At 42.2% G+C, this 19,745-nt stretch overlaps 2 protein-coding genes across 4 annotated transcripts in view; both read left to right on the forward strand.

Moving 5' to 3' along the window:
- Window positions 1-19,745, forward strand: part of LOC127556814 (zinc finger protein 74-like) — a 130,363-nt gene that overhangs the window by 58,566 nt on the left and 52,052 nt on the right. The gene's annotated exons all lie outside the window — the stretch shown is intronic.
- Window positions 1,699-15,141, forward strand: LOC127556809 (zinc finger protein 345-like). Its single transcript, XM_051990255.1, has 3 exons — window positions 1,699-6,032; window positions 7,053-7,148; window positions 11,414-15,141. Exons 1-3 carry the CDS (start codon window positions 5,999-6,001, stop codon window positions 13,336-13,338), a joined length of 2,055 nt encoding a protein of 684 aa, XP_051846215.1. The 5' UTR covers window positions 1,699-5,998; the 3' UTR covers window positions 13,339-15,141.

Consider the following 19,745-nt stretch of genomic DNA (forward strand, 5'->3'; position numbering starts at 1 on the left):
AGGGGACCCCCACGTGGGGACCGGCTGAGCAGCAGCCACATGGCGAGTTGGCCGGTGTTTGCAGGAGGGGGAATGGGCTGCCGGCTGTTGGGAGCCAGGGACGTCTACCTGAGGGCCTGGGAGGGAGGGGGAGGGTGTCTGGGAGAAGCAGAGGGGATGCAGGGTGGGCGCAGCCTTGAGAGGGAGCAGTGTGGCAGGGGCAGAGCTGGAGAAGGGCCAGGCCATTCTGCTGAGAAGGAGGAGGGTCTGCGTCCTAGAGCTGGGGAAGGGAGGGAGGGGGAAGTGGTGGAGGGATTGGGGAGGAGGAGCCCGGCCCCAGCTGGAATCTGAGCCCCGGGGTGGAGTTTGGAAGCCTGGGGGGAGGGCAGAGGGGAAGAGGGGTCATTCCAGTGGCCCAGCCATTTCACGTGATGGAGGGCAGGGCTTCGGGAGCAGAGGTAGACTGGGTGCTGTGGTCCTGGCCCTGGGAGTGATTGGAGGAGAGGGCCCATCCTGGGGGGCCGGAGGGCTGGGAGGGTGGGGCTCCTGGGACCCTCCCAGCCCGGGCTGGCTGCGAGCAGGAATGTTGGACCCCACATCTCTCTGCCTTCCTCCCTGGCAGCTTTGCTCCCTGTGCAGAGCCTGCACTTGAGATCTCTCTGCCTTCTCCCTCGGGGGCAGAGATCTCTCCCTCCCTGGAAGTCAGCCCCCCAGCCCGCTTCTCTTGGAGCGGAGAGCCCTCTGGCCCCGGAGGGCAGCTCTGCACGTTCAGGACCAGGTAGGGCCCTGAAGCTCCTGTGCTGCCTTTCCACCGGGCCTCGGCTTCCCCTCCTGGTGAGCGAGGGCCAGGTGTGTCTAATTGCTGGCCCTCCAGGGTCGGCTCCCGGGCTCAGAAGGAGGGAGAACTGGAGGGGTGGGGGGTGCACCGAGGCTCAGCCTGCTCTCATCCCGCTGGGATCCCAGGCCCTTCGGTAAGGGGAGCAGTTCAGGTGGGGGAGAAGTGTTGGAGAGCGTCTTCCCCTTCAGACCAAGTTCATTTCCAGCCCTCCCTGCTGCCCCCTCCTGTGCCGGGGTCTCCCCCGGGGGGCAGGGCCATCGTACCTTCTCTGAGACCTCTAGCTCTGTAATTCCAGGTAGGTCCAGCCTTGGAAGAGAGGGCAAAGACAGAGTCTTTCCTCCCCCTGCCATCCTTGTTCCTCCCCAGCCCGGCTGGCAGAGGACCCAAGCCCGGAACCAGAGACATGGCCCCTGGCAGCCAGAGACCCTCGTCCCAGGTGAGTGCGGCCCCTGCCCAGAGCTCAGCAGCGTCAGCCCAGGGGACGATCAGGAGAGCCCGGGAAGCTTCCTCCTGTCAGAGAGGGCAGGAGTTGCCCTGGTTCTGGCCGTTTCCTGCCGCCTCTGCCCCACCTCTTTGCCCCTCTTTGCCAGTTCTCAGGGGGAGTCAGTAAGCATGGAGAATGTGGCTCCTGGGTGCCCGGGCCTGTGTCAGTCCGCTGGGGAGGCAAAGGAAGGGCGCGGGGGAATCAGTGCTGGCTCCCGAGGAGATCCCGGTCTGAGGGAGTGTGAGCAGCTGTGTCCACACAAGCTCTCTGCGCTGGAGCCCCGAGGCTCTCCCACAGGGAGGCCCCTTCAGGGACCAGGAAGAGCTGAGGTGGGAGGGGAGCCGGGAGACCCAGGTGAGGACCTGAGAGAATAGGGGCAAAGGCACAGGGAGAGGGGATGGGGCGGGGATCTTGGTTAAAGGCTCAGCCCAAGTCCAGTATCTGTCAGGAGGAGGAGGGGAGTAAGTTAAAAAGAACAGAAAGGGGCTTCTGCTTCCTGCCTTGAGCCACTTAAGGAGAATCTCATTGGATCCTGCTGCCGGAATGGTCCGGGCCGGGTAGGGACAGCATAAGGCAGCCCTGGTTCCGGCCAGACAGGGACAGGGCAGTTTTTTATCCACTTCTCCACAGTCTGAGCGGCATTATTAATGATGGGACCTTTGGGCCCTTTAGTTTGCGAGAGCACATGTGTATTCATTTATGTATCTCTGTATACGTGTGTATTCTTTCTTCCTGGAGTCATTGCCCGGCAGACTTTGGGGAACGTCAGGTAGGATCCTTCTGCAAAAAAAAGCATGAAAAATGAAAAAAGGGACATTTGTTTTGGGGAGTGAAGCTGAGCTAAGGAAGAGGCAGCTTCCACTCCCGGAGGCCTCCAGCCTCCAGCTTTCTACCTGACCCAAGAAAAGACTTCTTTCTCAATGGCCTGATTAGCATTTGTTAAGGGCTGTTCCTTGGCTGGTTTGGTGGGATGGGATGCAGGGAGAGCCCAGAGCTCAGATGAGTTCCTATAACCTTTCCTGAGCCCTCTGAATTTTCACTTTGTCATCTGGGGCTGGGAGAAGTTGGCCAGGAAACGTTTAGTTCCTGTCTAAGGGCATCAGGCTTTAAGGTCTAGAATTACGAGACAAAATGGAGTCAATTTGGTTTCCCAGATTCCCCTATGGCCGGTCTATGAGGTGGGAGCTCTTTTTATGTTATTTCCCAGTTGAGGAAAGTGAGGTGGACCGTGATTAAGTGTCTTGCCCAGGGTCACACGGCTAGCAAGTGTGCGAGGCCATATTTGAATGTGGATCTTCCTGATTCCAGGTTTCTGTTCCCTGAGTCGTGAGATTCCCGTACCAAGGGACGGGTGTGGGGAGGATGGGAAAATCCTCTTCTTTCCCCACAAGAAAAAGGGGCTGAAGTTTTTCTAGAAGGGACCAAAAGGACTTCCAGGCAGCTGCATGGGGCAAGCTGTTGAAAGGATACATACACTTAAAACCTCTGCCTTTGTTTCCTTCTCTGTAAGAACGGTGATATAGGAACATACCTAAAAACTATTTTTGAGGATAAATCAATCACTACTCGCAGGCCTGCTAGGTACCAGACACTGTGCTGATCCCCGGAGTTGGGGGGAGCAAAAGACAGCCCCTGTGCTCAAGGAGCTTGGGCTCTTTTGGGATGAAAGGCATGTAAACAAATGTGTGCAAAGTAATGACTGGGCAGGGTAAATAAACAATTAACTGAAGGAAAACCGGGAGAATTAAGGAGGATTAAGAATTAAGAAGGCTTCTCCGGAAGGTGGGACCTCCAGGAGGCAGAATGAGGAGGGAGAGCGTTCCAGCCACGTTGGGAATAGAGAATGGCTCTGGAGCCCAGAGGAGGCCAGGCTCACTGGATCCAAGAGACCCAGGGGTGGGAAGAAAGGCATAAGAAGGCTGAAAAAGAGGGTGATATGTAGCTGATGAGGGGCTGGATGGAGGAAGCCTTTGTGCCCGAGCCTGGAGCCACCGGAGTTTCCGGAGCTGGGGAGTAATGGGGAGGGCCCGAAATCAGGCTCTTCCTTCTGTTGGCCCAATGGGGAATGCCTGGGAGTGAGGAGTTTCCTGAAGCAGACTGACCCCCCAGCCGCTGTAAGAGTCCAGGGTGAGGTGATGGGGGCCTGCACCAAGCCGGCTGCAGTGTCAGCACAGAAGGGGAGAACTGGGGAGGTTGTGTAAAAGTAACCTGGCCGTTGTTGGATAAGGGGGAGATATGGGAGTCAAGGCCGACCCCTGGGCTAAGAGTTTGGGGTACTGGGAGGATGTGTTGTCCAGATGGGAGGGTGACTTTAGGGGGAAAGATGATGAGTTGCATTTTACATAAATTCAGTTTAAGATGTCTATTAGATGTTCTTTCAAGATGTCTGAAAGGAAAGTGGGAGGAGAGGTAGCTCAGTTTCTCGCCCTCAATTTTCAAGACAAAAGAAGAGACAAGATGTTTAGATGAGAGTGTTTGGGTCATCAAGGATCAATAAGCATTTAAGCACCTACTGTGTGCCAGACATTTTCCTAATCCCTGGGAATTCAGATACAGAAAGTGACAGTTTTCTTCAGGAGTTTAGGCTGTAAATGAGGAAGTCAGCCCAGAACACAAAGCTGAAAAGGGGAGATTGGGGAATGGGAGCTCCTGCGTGGGTGGAAAATTGGATCAGAAGTCCCAGAGTGCTCTCCTCAGACGATGTGGAGGCGAGGGAGGGAGCCAAGGCTGAAGAGACCTTACAGGATGAGTAAGAAAAATCAGGGAGAGAGGTGAGCTGAATTCCTTATGGGCTCATCATCCCATGGGTGAAGGAAGGATGTGGGAGGTAGAGAAAAGGAGTTTGGGAGTGACTTCTATTGGGAGTAATTTAGAGAATTAGAGAGCAATTTTTAATCAGCAAAAGATGATTGCCTATACTAAGAATAATACTCCGAAGTGAAGGGTCGTGACTCATGACACTTTAAGTAAAGGAAAGGTTTGTAACTTCACGGGGAGCTCCAAAAGTGGAAAAAAAACCCAATCAATTCTCTGATTGTTCAGAAATTCAGCAATAGTGATAAAGGAAGTTAAGGATTAAATATGGGGCATAATAAGTGCTTAAATGGTCCCTGGGGACATTCGGAAATGTCACAGGGGATAGAGCACCTGCTCTGGTGGCAGGAGGCCATGAGTCTGGTCTCAGTGACTGTGTGACCCTAGTCAAGGCACCTCATAAGCTGCTTTCCTTCAGTTCCTGACATATAAAATGAGTTGGAAAAGGAAGAATGGCAAGAAAATGCCAAGAAAATCCCACATGTGGGCACAGAGTCAGATGCAACTGAACAACATAAATCAGATAATTTCAAATAAATCCAAATGAGGAAAAAGTGAAAAGAGAATTTTACCCACATTATAGAGAATAGTAAAAATAAAACTAAGTAATAGAATTATTGACTAAGAGGGCAAGGGGCAAGAGATAGGAGTCCAGAATTTTATCTACGTTATAGAGAATGGTAAAAATAGAACCAAGTAATAGAGTTATTGACTAAAGGGGCAAGAGGTAAGGTTATGAGTTTGAGGGACTCCAAAATAATCGAATCTCTGAAAAAGTGAATTGTATCATTCTATTAGAAATGGAAGAGAACAAAATGGAAGAGCATCAAACACCAAGTGCAGTGGCCAAACACGTGTTCCACATGTAATAGGTTGAAAAGATGGATGACCCCTCCCAAGTATCCAAGGATTTGCAAATGTGGCCCACTCTTGTCTTTCAGTTAATTCTATTAATTCTTTTTCTTGGTGCCCAATGTTCTAGAGGTCTAGGGATTTTTTAAAAGAGAATTTGTTGCTCATACATGTCCTGTCCCTAGCATAGTTCCTCATTTCTATGTATTAAATATATTACTATAAATAACTAAATGTAAAAATTAGGGATTAGATGCCATAAGCAAATGAAAGTTACCATCAAGCAAAGACAGAAGCTGTTTTGCCTTTGGCATATTATACCTAGTGTTGCTTCAAGCCCTCAATAAAACAACAGATCGGTCTTCTTCACTTGGCTGGAAACCGTTCCACACCATCTAGTTCAGCCCAGATTAAGAGTACTATCTCTTAAGAATTCTTTTCAGACTTTCATCTAGTTGTGACTGTTTCAGCCTTTTAGGCAATTAGTTCGATAATTGCTTTTTCTTTGCTTTCTCTTTAATGATCATGGATTACAGTTTCTCCCCAGCTTGCCAGCTTCTTACAGATTCTTCTTCAAATTTTCTTTCACTTAAGACACTTCCAATGAGGAATTTGATGTCATCTTCTCTCTTTTTCTTCCAAAATTCCTGGAGTTCACCGATAGGGCACAGACCTCCTCCATGATTTCATAGGGAGAAACACTCCGTAGGAAGATATTTCTTCAATTTTTATTATCCCAAAGTGATTTTCATTTCAAATGTAAAATGCTTTTTTCAGTATTTCATTGGGGCACTCAGTGACTCTGTTTTCAAATGTTGCTTCTGACACATAAAGGTTCTAAGAGTTTTGGACAAATCCCTTCTGTGCTTCAGTTTCCTCCTGTAAGTTGATGCGTTTTGAAGTCTCAGCTCTAAATCTTGTGACATTTGATGGTTTAGGACTTGGTGACATTTAAGGATGTGGCTGTGGACTTCACCCAGGAAGAATGGTGCCTCTTGGACCATTCTCAGAAAGAGCTGTACAAGGAGGTTATGCTGGAGAATGTCCAGAACCTGCTGTTCCTGGGTAAGGACCGTTTCCTTTGGTAATTCTGAATTTGCCATCCAAGGAATGTCTTTTTTCTCTCTTCCGTATATTGAGTTTGCGCCTTGATCAATTACTCCAAAGGCAAAAGTGCTGATTTCTCCCCTGGATCTTCCTGCTGCCTGGTTTTCTCCTGCAAGGTCTTTAAATTATGTAATGGGAAGCTGGTACTTTCCCTTGATGCTCCTGGAATTGTCTCTTTCCTATTTTACATAGCTCTGGGTCAAAACTCAAACCTTCATTAAAGATTCTCGGTCTTGTTGATCTCAAAGGTTATCTAGTTCAGCCTCTAACCGGACGTGGATTTTGTCCACAAAAATTTCCAAAAACTGCTCACTCAGCTTTTTCTTGAAGATGGACAGTGAAGGGATTTCTAGCTGCCAAGAGTGGGTTTATTTAGACTTTGAAAAGTTATTATCAAGCCTAAATTGATGGCTCCTTGCTCCTAATTCTTCTCGGCCTAGGAAGTTTATCCTTATTCTTCATTATTCCCTCCAATTCCAGGCCAGCTGGTGGGAGAGGAAGGGAAGGGTCTAAGCATTTATCATGTACTTAGTATGTGTCAGGCACATAAATATCTTCTCTTTTTGATCATCGCAATGTCTAGTTTGCTACTGTCATTGTCCCTGGTTTACAATTAAGGAAACTGAGGCACATATAAATGAAATAATTTTAGTCCAGAAGCACCCACTTACGAGGTGGCTGAGACTGGATTTGGAATCAAATTTTCTTGACTAAAGGGCCATGACTCTTACCACTGTGCTACCAGCTGTGTCTAATTTCTAAATAGACTTGAACAGAACCAGAATTTTCTGATTCCCAATTGGTTGCAAGAACTGGTGAGTGCCTATCCAAAGCCCAACAATCAATACCGTGGAAATCATCCTGGAAGAGTCCTGGGAACTGTACTGTTGTCCTTGCTTACGTGGCTTTTTGCCCCAAAAAGGACCAAATCACAAATTTCTCTCCATCCTCATCCTCTCTCATATTCCCCATGCCTAGGGCTTCCAGGTGCCAGAGAAGATTTGATCTCCCATTTCCAGGAAGGGGGAACACCATGGATTCTGGGGGGGAAAGGCCCAAGGAACTTTTGTCCAGGTGAGTGAGAAGAAAGTAGTTGCGTGAGGGCTGTTATCATGGTGCACTTCTGTGTTACAGTGAAGTCAGGGCTAGCCTTGGAGACAGGGAGACCTGACCTGAAATTCCTTTTTTAGATACAGGGGTAAGTCACTGAACCTCTGAGCCTCAGTTTCCCCATTTGTAAAATTAAGTGCTTGGAGTCGATGGTATTTCAATTCCCTTCCACCGAGAAATCTATGATCCTATAAGAAGTCACTATTTGAAACTTTGGGGTTGTTGAAATCATCCCCAAAAGGCTTGGGCTTTTCCTAGATTTTCTTCACGTTAACAAGCATTTATTAATAAGCCAAACCTGTGCTAAGCACTAATGACACAGAAAGGCAGGGGACAAGCCCTGCTCTCAGGGATTTCATTCTCTGATGGGGACCATGACATGCAAATGGCTGTGGACGGACCCACCACATCCAGGAGAAATTGGAGTTAATCAGCAGAGGGAAGGCACTAAGGAGAATGGGAGAAGACTTACCATTGAATGAGGGGTTTTAGGTGGAGCTTCAGGGAAGCTAGAATGACAGGAGGGGCAGCCAGAGCAAACATGGAGTCGGGAGATGGAGCAAAGGGGAGGTCTGTCCCCCTGGCTAGTGCACATGTGGAGGGGGAGACTAGGGAGATGGGAGCAGGGCAGCTGGACTAGGAGCCTGGATAATGAGAGTGTGGTACCCTGAGAGTAATTGGAAAGAGAATAAGAAAATCAGAAGGTGAGGGGAGAGATAATGAGTTTGACTTTGGACTTTGTAAGAGGAGAACCGGAAGAGAGTATTCTTAACAAAACCTAGAGAGAAGAGAGCCAGTGATCAATCTTAGAAAAAAGAAAAAAAAAAAAGACAAATGGATGAAGAAATTAGGAGATTATTGTTAACTTTACAGAGAACAGTTTCAGTTGGACAATGGAGTGGGAAGCTAGAGTACAAAGTTTTGAAGAGAGTCAGAGGAAAGGGTTGGAAACACCACTTGTGGATGGCCTTCTCTGGGCAGTTAGCCACAAAGAGAAGGAAAAATAGAAGTCAGTAAATCGTGAGTTTAAATGGACTGAGTGAAGCTTTTGTGAAGATCAAGAAGACATGATTTTATTTATGTCAGGAGGAGAGGAACCAATAAATGAGAGAAAAAATAGGGGATGACACAGGAGTTAAGAAGCTGGAATAGATTGGGATTGTTATTCATGTAAAAGATATTTGCCATGGCTATGTCAAACCAGAGCAATGGAGGAAAAGAAGGTATCTGATTTAGGGGAGATGAGAGAGCTCTTGGTAAATGTCCACTTTTTTCTGCCACCCAGGAGGTAAGTACTATTATGCTCCTTTTAGAGATAATAAGATGGAGGTAACAAGCAAACACTGGGACTTGTCCAATGGCACACAGATAATAAGTGCCTGAGTCTGGAGTTCTAGTCAGTCTTTCCTGACATAATTGCAGGCATAATTCTCTGTCCATCGGGCCACCTCATGGTGTAAAATAACTTTGTACTAAAGAAGAAGTTTCAGGGAGGGGAGGTGAAAGGGTAGGAAGCTTTTAGAACAGTGTTCCAGCCATCCATCCGGGACTGAAACGGGGATGGATATAAGATAAGTGGAGATCAGGCCATTTCACTGATTAATTTCTGGTGTTGCTCCCTTTCCCTCCCCCCACGTGGTTTTTATTTCTAAGGATGGAGGCAGAGGCAAAGTGGAAAGATCAGAGGATCAAGGAGAAAATATAATGAATTCTCATAATAAATAAAATGTGAATGGGATGAAGTCATGGGTTAAAACAGAGAAAAGTAGAAAAATGCAGTAGAAACCAGTGACTGACTAGAGATTTCTAGTGTGTCAATAGTCATAGGTATACAGAGTTGCTCATGTTTGTGCTCTTCCAGGACAGAAGACAGACTCTTGAAAAAACATGATCACTAGGACTGCATGTTACAGACCATCTTGGAGCCATCATGGACCAACACACACATTCTGCAAATCGAGATTCACCTTGCCAGTCATTGATACAAGGCCTCATAAAGCATAAAAGGGGAAGGATGGCCTTCTATAATATGTTTTAGAACTGTGACCCCCAACTTAGCCTACTTTGTGACTACACAATAACCACTAAAGGTTCACAGAAAGAGGAAAGAGATTTTCCCAACTCAGAATTATAACTGCTTTTGGTTGTTGCAAAGATCTTATGGCAGCTGGGTGACTCTGACAGAATGCCAGGTCTGGAGTCAGAAGACTCATCTTCCTGACTCCACATCTGACCTCAGACACTTACTGACTGTGTGATAAAAGGGAGAAGAAACTACTCCGCTTCAGTATTTTTTGCCTTTGTATCATTTCCGGCTACGTGTTTTATAGATATTTTCTTATTTTGATCCTCCCAACAATACTTAAGTTGTTATTTTCTCTGAGAAAACAGAGGCAGTGGAGGTTATGATTTGCTTAAGGTAGCAGTGCTACCAATTACCCAACATAGAACTCAAATACAAAGTTTTGTGATGGCCAAGCCCAACTCTGTATCCAGTGTGCTGCCAGTTGGCTTTGGATTGATAATCAGAATATAGTGGAAATGTTCCCCCCTCACAGATGCTCAAGGTAGAAAACATAAGAAAGTTTTGTAATCTTTCTTGTTGAGGGATTGAAATTCAGTTTTTGTTTTCATTCCCCAAACGAGTCCAAATGACAAGCAGTATATTAAATGGATAAAACAACCTTTGTAAGATAAAGATCTTTTCAGACTTCTTGCTACCATTGACACACTGGCTATATTCTCTTGAAAAGTCTGACCTGGGTTGCCAACCAATTCCCTTGAACATCCTCTAGATTAGAAAATGAGTAACATAAATAGAAAATAAGTTCAATCAGAAATTGGCTTTAATGTTGCAATGATTGGCAAGGTGAGGTTTCTATCTGTAGCATGTGTGTGATGGTCCATGATGGTTCCAAGATGGTTGTAATGTGCAGTCTTAGTGATCCATGTTTTTCAGAGTTCGCCTTCTGTACTGGAAAAACACAGACATTAGCTTGATGTGGTCATTGCAGCGTTGATGAGATGAGATTATAAGTTAACCTTAGAACGAGGCAACACTCTGGTACAGATGTGAGCACACTGACCGTTCGTTAGGAATCGAGTTTCACTTGTATGTGAAAACTTTCCAGCGGTTTGGAAACAATTTGATGTCAAGTTGAGAAATGGAAAGAATTTGTTATCCTTAGTCAGAAGTAGACAGAGTTGATGTTGCATGAATACCAAGACCGCTGGAAGCCTGAACATTTGGGGATCTGAAGATAAAGTTTTTGAAAAACATGTGGATAATAGCTATCCTGAAAAATTAATAGGCCAAAACCAATCTATTGTGTCTGAGAAGAATAGGAAAAAATGGTTGCCAGACATGTTGTGGTCCCAGATTTGGAAACAACAACAACAAAAATTAGATGTAAAGGATTTACTGGGGTAATTATTGTGCTTAATGGTTTAATAGATAATGAAATGAGGTGAACATTTATTAAATGTACAACAAATGCAAAGTATGTATTGGTCTCAATAGATTACAAGAAAAGTTGACTATATTTGAATATGATTACATGACAGTTAAAAAGAATAGATCTGTTTCTCAGCTTACCATATAAAATTCACAAAGAATGACTGTGCTATAGTGCATAAGCAGTGATCCCTACACAAAAGCAGAAATATTGCCTGAGATTGACAAAAAGTAAAACTTAAATTGCAATCGGGAAAGTCCATCTAGTACTGTGGAAGGAGCTCATCTCATCAGTGAGTTCTATTCACAGCTGCAGAGATTTGGCTCAGGTCACTCAGTCATTCTCAGCTCATGGCCTGTGCTATGAAGTTGGGACGTGCAAGTCATAATGCCTCAGAGACTTTCCAGGGGAACTGGTTATTGCTGTAAGGAAGGAAAGAGATTTTCTCTTTCCTTTGTTTGAAAGATCTGGGGCTTGTCCCTCAGCCATCCTGAGCTTGTGAACTGAGTTTGAAGAGTTTTATAAGAATTTTGTTCTCCCTGTATTGTAGGTCTGTTGTGAAGATCCAGAGTCAGTGTATGTGAAGCTCTTTGTAAGCCATTTGAGAGCTAATGGCATTTTCAAATGATAGCTTGTGCTTATTTACCTTGTAAAACTTTCTTTTTGACTGGGGAAAAAGAAAAATCAGTTGCCTTTCTTTTATCTGAGGCAAGAGGGTATGAGTATATCTGTGTGTGTCTATATCTATCTATATTTGTTTGTTTGTTTCTTCAGATTCAGTGGCCAGCTTTGAAGTGAATGAGATCCCTGCAAACCTGAGCATTTCTGTTGGAGAATCTGGCCAGCAGAGATTGATGAGTATTGGTCCCTGTGACTTCAGTTTTATAGAAATCTCTGACTCTGATATCAAGGTAGATAAAAATCCAAAGAATCCCTGTGAATTTGATGAAGTTGGAAAGAGTTTGACACAATATTCGGTCGTAAATCAATGTAAGACATTGACCCCAAGGAATGACTGTTTTCAGTACGGTATATATAGAGAATGCTTTACTGAACAGGTAGAGCTTATTCAGTCTCATGAGAATCTTCCTGAAATGCAAATCTATCAAGGTAGTCAATGGAAAAAGCCCTTGGGCTTGAATTCCGACCCGGTTAAACATCAGAAACGTTATACTGGCAAAAAGCTTCATGTAGGCAATGAAGGAAGAAAGACCTTTAGCCAGAACCCTAAGATCATCAATCATCAGAAGAATCACATTCGAAAGAAATCTCATGACAGTAATGAGGAAGCCACAACAACCTTCTCATCTCTTCCTTACCATCCTACTTTTCCTCCTGGAATGAAAACATTTGCCTGTAATCAGTGTGGGAAGAGCTTTTATTGGAACCCAGATCTTGTTAGACATCAGAAGATTCATACTGAAAAAAAGCCTTATAAATGTAACGAATGTGGGAAGAGCTTCAGCTACAAATCCCTCCTTATTAGCCATCAGAGAGTTCATACAGGGGAGAAACCTTATGTGTGTAATCAGTGTGGGAAGGCCTTCCACTACCGAGCGCTCCTCATTGGTCATCTGAGAATTCACAGTGGAGAGAGACCCTATAAATGTATCCATTGTGGAAAAGCTTTCCAAAGCAGCTCTCGCCTTTCTTCCCATCAGAGAATCCACACTGGAGAGAAACCATATGAATGTAGTCAGTGTGGAAAGGCCTTCACCCAGAGCTCCCATCTCGGTGCCCATCAGAGAATTCACACCGGGGAGAAACCTTACGAATGTACTCAGTGTAGAAAAGCTTTCAGATTCCGTTCTGGTCTTGCCTCCCATCAGAGAATCCACACTGGAGAGAAACCTTTTGAATGTAATCAGTGTGGAAAGGCTTTCCAAAGCAGCTCCCGTCTCGCTTCCCATCAGAGAATCCACACTGGAGAGAAGCCTTATGAATGTCATCAGTGTGGGAAGGCTTTCACCCAGAGTTCCCATCTTGGTACACATCAGAGAATCCACAGTGGAGAGAAGCCTTATGAATGCAATCAGTGTGGAAAGGCTTTCAGGTTCCGTTCTGGTCTTGCTACACATCAGAGAATGCACACAGGAGAGAAACCTTATAAATGTAATCAGTGTGGAAAGGCTTTCCAGTGCAGCTCCAGTCTTGCTAAACATGTAAGAGTTCACACTGGAGAGAGACCTTATAAATGCAATCAGTGTGGAAAGGCTTTCCGATGCAGCTCCAGTCTTGCTGCTCATCAGAGAATCCACACTATAGCAAAACCTTATGAATGTAATCAGTGTGGAAAGGGTTTCAAAAAGAGTTCCAAACTTGATATCCATCAGAGAATCCACACTGGAGAGAAACCTTACGAATGCGATCAATGTGGAAAATCTTTTAAATACAGCTCCCATCTTGCTGCTCACCAGAGAATACACACAGGAGAGAAACCTTTTGAATGTAGTCATTGTGGAAAGGCTTTCCAAAGCAGTTCCAGTCTTACTATACATCAGAGAATCCACACCGGAGAGAAACCTTACGAATGTAATCAGTGTGGAAAGGCTTTCCAGTGTAACTCCAATCTTGCTGCGCATCTGAGAATCCACACTGGAGAGAAACCTTATAAATGTAATCAGTGTGGAAAAGCTTTCAGATATCGCTCTGGTCTTGCTGTCCATCAGAGAATCCACACTAGAGAGAAACCTTATTAATGTAATCATTCTAAAAAGACTTTTCCTTTGAGTTTCAGTCTTGCTTGCATTAGAGAGTACACACTGAAGAGAAATTTTAGGAATATAACCAGTGTTGTAAAGCCTTCAGGTAACTGTCATCCCATATTTCCCATCAGTGAATTTATAGTCGATAGAAATCTTTTCACTATAATGAATGAGGAAAGGCACTGAAATGAAAATTAGAGCGTGTTCAAAAATGAGAACAAAGCCTTCTGAGGAGAAGTGCTGTATGGACTCAGACCGGAGATTATCTCTTCCTTTACATCAGAGGATTCCTGATGGAGAGATGACTCGTGAATATCGTCAAGGAAAGCAAGCTTTTCTCCGGAAGACCAGAAGACCGCAGAATATTCACAGTGAAATGAAGGTGTCTAAAAACATTGATTGTGGAAAGGCGTTTCTTCTCTTAGAGTTGATACTTGACTGTACTTTGGGAAAGAAATCATGTTAGAGATAAAATTTATATATCTAATTAACAAGAGAACATTTCTTGCTGCAGCACAGACTTCTTCAGACCTCCCAAAATAAGAGACCTCATTAAACATCCCAAATTTCATACTGTGAATAAAGCCCTATAAATGTAGTGAATTTTTCTCTGAAACCCTGATGTTTGTCACTACTTCTCAATAGTTCGTGGCATTCATGTACTGTAGCTTTTTTGGCCATTTACCAATTAATTGGACTTCACTATGTTTCCTGTTTGTTGGCACAAAAAGTCCTCATGTAAACATTTTGCTGACTGTTAGACATTTATTTCTATAACATTTTCTTTAAGCTGCTTGGGGGCACGCTAGCTATAGACCTGGGTCTGGAGCCTGTAGACCTGATTTCAGATTGCTTCTGACACTTACTAGTTGCGTGAACCTGGGCAAGTCCCTCAACCTGTTCCTCCCTGAATTTCCCCATTTGTAAAATGGCGATAAGAACATCTACCTCTTAAAGGTTGATGGGAAGACTGAATAAGACACTATTTGTAAAATGCTTTGCAAGATAAATTGCTATGGAAATGCTAGCTTTTTAATGATTATTAATACTTGGGTCACGTCTCATAGCAGTCAGTTAAACATGGACCATTTAGTCACTTCCTTTAATGCAAATTGACATTCATAGCAGAGCAGTGAAAGGCATTAATTGTGATATATAGCACACTAGGCTTAGAATCAGATGCTCCCTGGCTCTATAACTCTGGGCGAGGAATGACCTCTCTGTGCCTTACTTTATTCGTCTCTAAAATGGGATTGGTCCCAGCTTCTATAGCCCCTTCCAATTCTAAAGATGTGTTCTCATCTCAAGTACAATTATATGTGTCTTTCCCACAGCCTCTTCCCATATCCCAGGAGGAGGTGCAGGACCAAATCAGAAAGTGTACAAGAATGCAATAATCATCCAAACTATCCTTTCCTGCTTAGAAATAAAGATCTTGAGAAATTGATCAGGCGTGTAATATCCAGAAGAAGATGAATATAGTAACTTTATGCTTGATTAAAGATCCTTACTATTGGGCTAGGACTTACCGACCCCTACAGAATGCTGGGAACACTGGAAAGTAGTTTGGCAGAAAATAGATATGGATTTTCCGTAGAACAGAAGGAAAGCTAGAAGCAAAGAGGACTGCTCCAAAAGTATGTTGAATTTTCAAATTACTCAATTGGCAAATCAAGCTATCCATATTAGAAATTGTTTAACGTGCAGCCTTCCCCTCCCCTTCCCCCATTGGATGGCATCGAAAATGTTCATTTTTTTTCATGTTTGTGAATTTTAAAATTAAAAAAATCAAATATTGATAGTTTCCTTTTTATTATTTTCACCAATTTTGAAGGCATGTGAAGAAATGCTGAAATTATCTTAATGTGATGTTCTCTTATCAGGGCTTTGGAGCATGTTTTCATTTGTCAGGACTTTGGTAAATTTTCAGGCCCTTCAGTACTCATCTGTTGGCAGTGGTTCTGGGAACACATGGGGGTAGTTCTTTAGATGTAAATGATTTTTCTTGGTTGTTTTCCACATAATACTTGATACATTCTGTATGCTTCAGTTTCTCTTCTAATTTGATCTTCATCAATTTTATTTTTATATAGTTAGAATTATCTGTTTCTTAAAAAAATGATCTCAGACCAAGTTGTAGCCACAGGTGTAAAAACTGCCCAAGTGTATTTCCTTATGTTTTAATTTTTTTAATAGGCAAAAATTCCCTTTCCCCCTTTCACTCACATCAAATTGAGAAAAGAAAAAGACCCCAATACCCTTACGTATAATTAAGGACAATATTTCTGCATTGTCCATGTCCAAAAAATCTTGCTCTGCACTAGGGTTTGTCACCTCTTATCTGGTGGTAGGGAGCCCATTTCATACTTATCCTCTGGAATTGTGATTCATTGTGATGTTAATCAGGTCTTTAGTTAGAGTTTTTTTTTTTTTCCTTACACTGGTTCTGCTCACTGTACTTTATTAGTTATCACAAGCTCCCAAGTTCCAGTGAAACTATCCCCTTAATATTTTCTTAAAATAGTTATATTCCATCAAATTTATATACTTTTGCTTGCCAACTATTCAATTGATGAGAATTTTCTCAGTTTCTAATTCCTCATCTCTGAAAAAAAACAAACATTTTTGAGCATCATTTAAATTGTTGTGGTTAAGCTGAATTCCTTCTTTAGTTTACCTTCTCATTCCCTCTTCTATCTTTTCCTTATGTTTCCGGATTAATGTGACGTATGTATGTACCCAGATCTTTGTCTTTCTGTGAATGTGTGGGATCTTTCCTTTGATCAGTTTAGATGAGATATTTAAATGCCACTTGTTTCCCCCACAGGGTCCTCCTTTTTGAATAGACTTTTACTTACACATCTCACTTTGATGAGATAACTTCCTCCAACCTTCCTCTGCTCCCCTGTCACTATCTATTCCTCTTCCCTTTTCACTCTTTTAAGGTGATCAGACTTTAACAGACCTACTCCCTGATCTTTAACATACTCTTATCACTTCTGATGAAAAGTTTCAAAGCGCTAGGTATATCATCTCCCCATATTTATTCGTGTTTAGACTTTAATGATTTTTGGTGTGTAGTTTCCTTGTTATGGTTTTTTTTTTTTTTTTTTTTTTTGACTTGTCTTTGAACTTCAAAGTTTCTGTTGCCCTGGTCTTTTTATCAGGAATGGTTGGAAGCCTTCGCTATCATTAAAGGGGCACCTGTTCCATTTGTGGAATTTATACTTATTTTTGGAGGATTATTTTTGGTTGTAAGCCAATATCCTTCTAGAGTATTCCGAGTTCTCTGCTTCTTTCTAGTGATGGCTGCTAAATCATGTGAGATCCTGACAGTGACTCCTCAATGTTTAAATTATTTCTTTATTTGGATATGATGGTCATGTGAATTTTCATTTTTTGGAGTTTCTTTCTGGCAGTGATCTATGGATTCTTTCCATACTACATACCTATAGTAATAGTAATAGCAGTATAGTAATACTAGGAATAATGATAATAATAGCTAATCTTTATATTCCACTTACTCTGTGCTAGGCATTATAGTAAGTGGTTTATCATCATAATCTCATTTGATCCTCCTAACAGATGCTAAAAGGCTATTCTTATCATCCTCATTTTAAAAAGAATAGTATTTTTTTCTAATTACATGTATATCTTATTTTCAACATTCATTTAAAAATTTTTTTAAACTTTAAAAAACTTAAAGATTTTGAGTTTCCCTCTTTTCCCTCCTCCTCAGGATGAGAAGCAATTTAATATAAGTTACAGATATCCAGTCATGTAAACATTTCCATTAGTCATGTGAAAGAAGAAATAGAACAAGGGGAAAAATGTGAAAAAACAAAGAAAGTGAAAATAGTATTATGCTTCAATCTTCATTCAAACTCCCTCATTTCTTTGTCTGGATTTTAGCATTTTCCATCATGACTCTTGGAATTGTCTTGTATTGCTGAGCAGAGCCAAGTCTATTATAGTCAATCATCACATGCTGTTACTGTATATAGTGATCTCTTGGTTCTTCTCACTTTACTCACCATCAGTTCATGTAACTCTTCAGGTTTTTCTGAAATCTGCCTCCTCATCATTTCTTAGGGCACAATAGAATTCCATTATGTTTGTATTCCACAGTTTATTCAGCCATTCCCAACTGATGAGCATCCCCTCAATTTCCATTTCTTTGCCACCATTAAAAAAATGCTAAGAATATTTTTGTATATGTGGGCCTTCCCCCCCTTTTTTTATGATCTCTTGGATACAGATCTATTAATGGTATTGCTAGATCGAAAGGTATGTATGTTTTGATTGCTCTTTGGACATAGTTCCAAATTGCTCTCTAGAATGGTTGGATCTGACAGAGTGTTAGTGTTCCAATCTTCCCACACCTCCAACATTTATTATTTTATTTTTCAGTCATATTAGCCAATCTGATAGGTATATGGTGATTTGGAGAGTTTTTTCATATGACTATGGGGAGTTTTAGTTTCTTTGTCTGAAAACTGCCTGTTCATATTTGTCATTTGGGGAATAACACTCATAAATTTGAATCAATCTACTGTATACTCAAAAACTTTATCAGAAACACTTGCTGAAAAAATTATTTCCCAGGTTTCTGCTTTCCTTTTAATCTTGGTTTCATTGGCTTGGTTTGTATAAGACCTTTTAAATTTAATATGATTAAAATTATCCATTTTGCCTTTTATAATGGTCTTTATCTCTTATTTAGTCAAAGTCTTTCTTCATGAATCTGACAGGTTAACTATTTACTGTCCTCATTTGCTTATGGTATCACCCTTTAGGTTTAAAGCATGTACCCGTTTTGACCTTATTTTGGTATATGGTATGAGATGATATTCTCCTAGTTTCTGCCATATTATTTTCCAGTTTTTTGAATAGTTTTTGTCATAGTTTTTATTCTGGAATCTGGAATCTTTGGAATTACCAGTAGTAGATTACTATGTTCATTTACTACTGTGTCTTGTGTACTTAACCTGTTCTACTTCATCTACAACTCTATTAGCCAGGACCAGATAGTTTTGATGATAACCACTTTATGATATAGTTTGAATCTGGTATGGCTAGACCATCTTCCTTCATATTTAAAAAAAAATAATTCCATTGATATTCTTGACCTTTTATTCTTCCAGAAGAATTTTGTTATATTTTCTAGCTCTATAAAATAAGTTTTTTGGTAGTTTGATATGGCACTCAGTAACCAAATTAATTTAGGTAGAATTGTCATTGTTGTTATATTAGCTCAGACTGCCCATAAGTAATTGATATTTTTCCAGTTTAGATCTGACTTTATTTGTGTGAAAAGTGTTTTGTAATTGTGTTCATATAAGTTCCTGGATTTGTCTTGGCAGGTAGACTCCCAAATATTTCATATTGCCTACAGTTATTTTAAATGGAACTTCTCTTTCTATTTCTTGCTGCTGGGTATAATCCTCATTTTACAGATAAAAAAATTATTGAGGCATGCCGAGGTTTAGTATATACTGGGATATTCAATCCCTGCTTGTTCTTTGCTCTTTCTCCAATATTTCTAAACACTGAAATTCTTAAGGAGTACAGAGTGCAATATTCTCCCACAGTCCTTCATTTCAGTCAATGAAAGGTCTCTTTCAGAGACAAAGGTGAGATGGTTAACAGTAAATAACCTGAACTCATGAAATTCATTAGAAATTATTCCTTCAGTTTTTCCTGAACCTACCTGCCCAAAGCTCAGTTTCTACTCTGCCATTAATAGGATCTTCAGATAACAGCTATTTTATGGCAATACTCCTTCCAGATCTCCTGATCCTTTAGTCTGTGTAAATGACAGGATTAGGTGATGTCAGGAGCCTTGGCTGTTTCTAGTGATATCTTCAGTAGTTTTGAGGGCCTTTCTGCAAGGCAGGTTTCTTTCTGCATTAATACATGTTGTAAATCCTATTTGGCAGATTAATCATTTCTATCTAGTTGTGGTCTTTTTATCTCATCTTGCCTTCCTCACCGAGCTTATTGTTAATTTAAGAATATTTGAATTACAGTCTCTTCTGGTTTATAATGTGCCTTGGGTGTGTCCAAGATTTATTTCTGAGGAGATCCCAAAGTGGAAGATGCTTGCCTGGAGAATTGTTTCAGAGGAGTGGGCTTTCAGTATCCAGGGTGGATTAAATTGCCTAATTGAGTGCAGGGCTGACCAGATCCTTCTAATACAGCAATTAGGCCCTTACCTCCTTCTGACAGAAGTTTCTTAGCTTCAGAGTCCTTCCCTAGGTGATTCAGACTCTCCCGGAGCTTCTGTTGGTAAAAAGAATGAATTCCCCATGGTTCCCATGTGAAGGTTGAATCTGTGTTCTAACCAGATTCAGATAATTAAAATCTTCCTCAATGTCTTTTTTGGGAAGAGAAGGGAGAAT

This window comes from Antechinus flavipes, chromosome 3 (genome assembly GCF_016432865.1).
Source record: "Antechinus flavipes isolate AdamAnt ecotype Samford, QLD, Australia chromosome 3, AdamAnt_v2, whole genome shotgun sequence".
Lineage (NCBI taxonomy): Eukaryota > Metazoa > Chordata > Mammalia > Dasyuromorphia > Dasyuridae > Antechinus > Antechinus flavipes.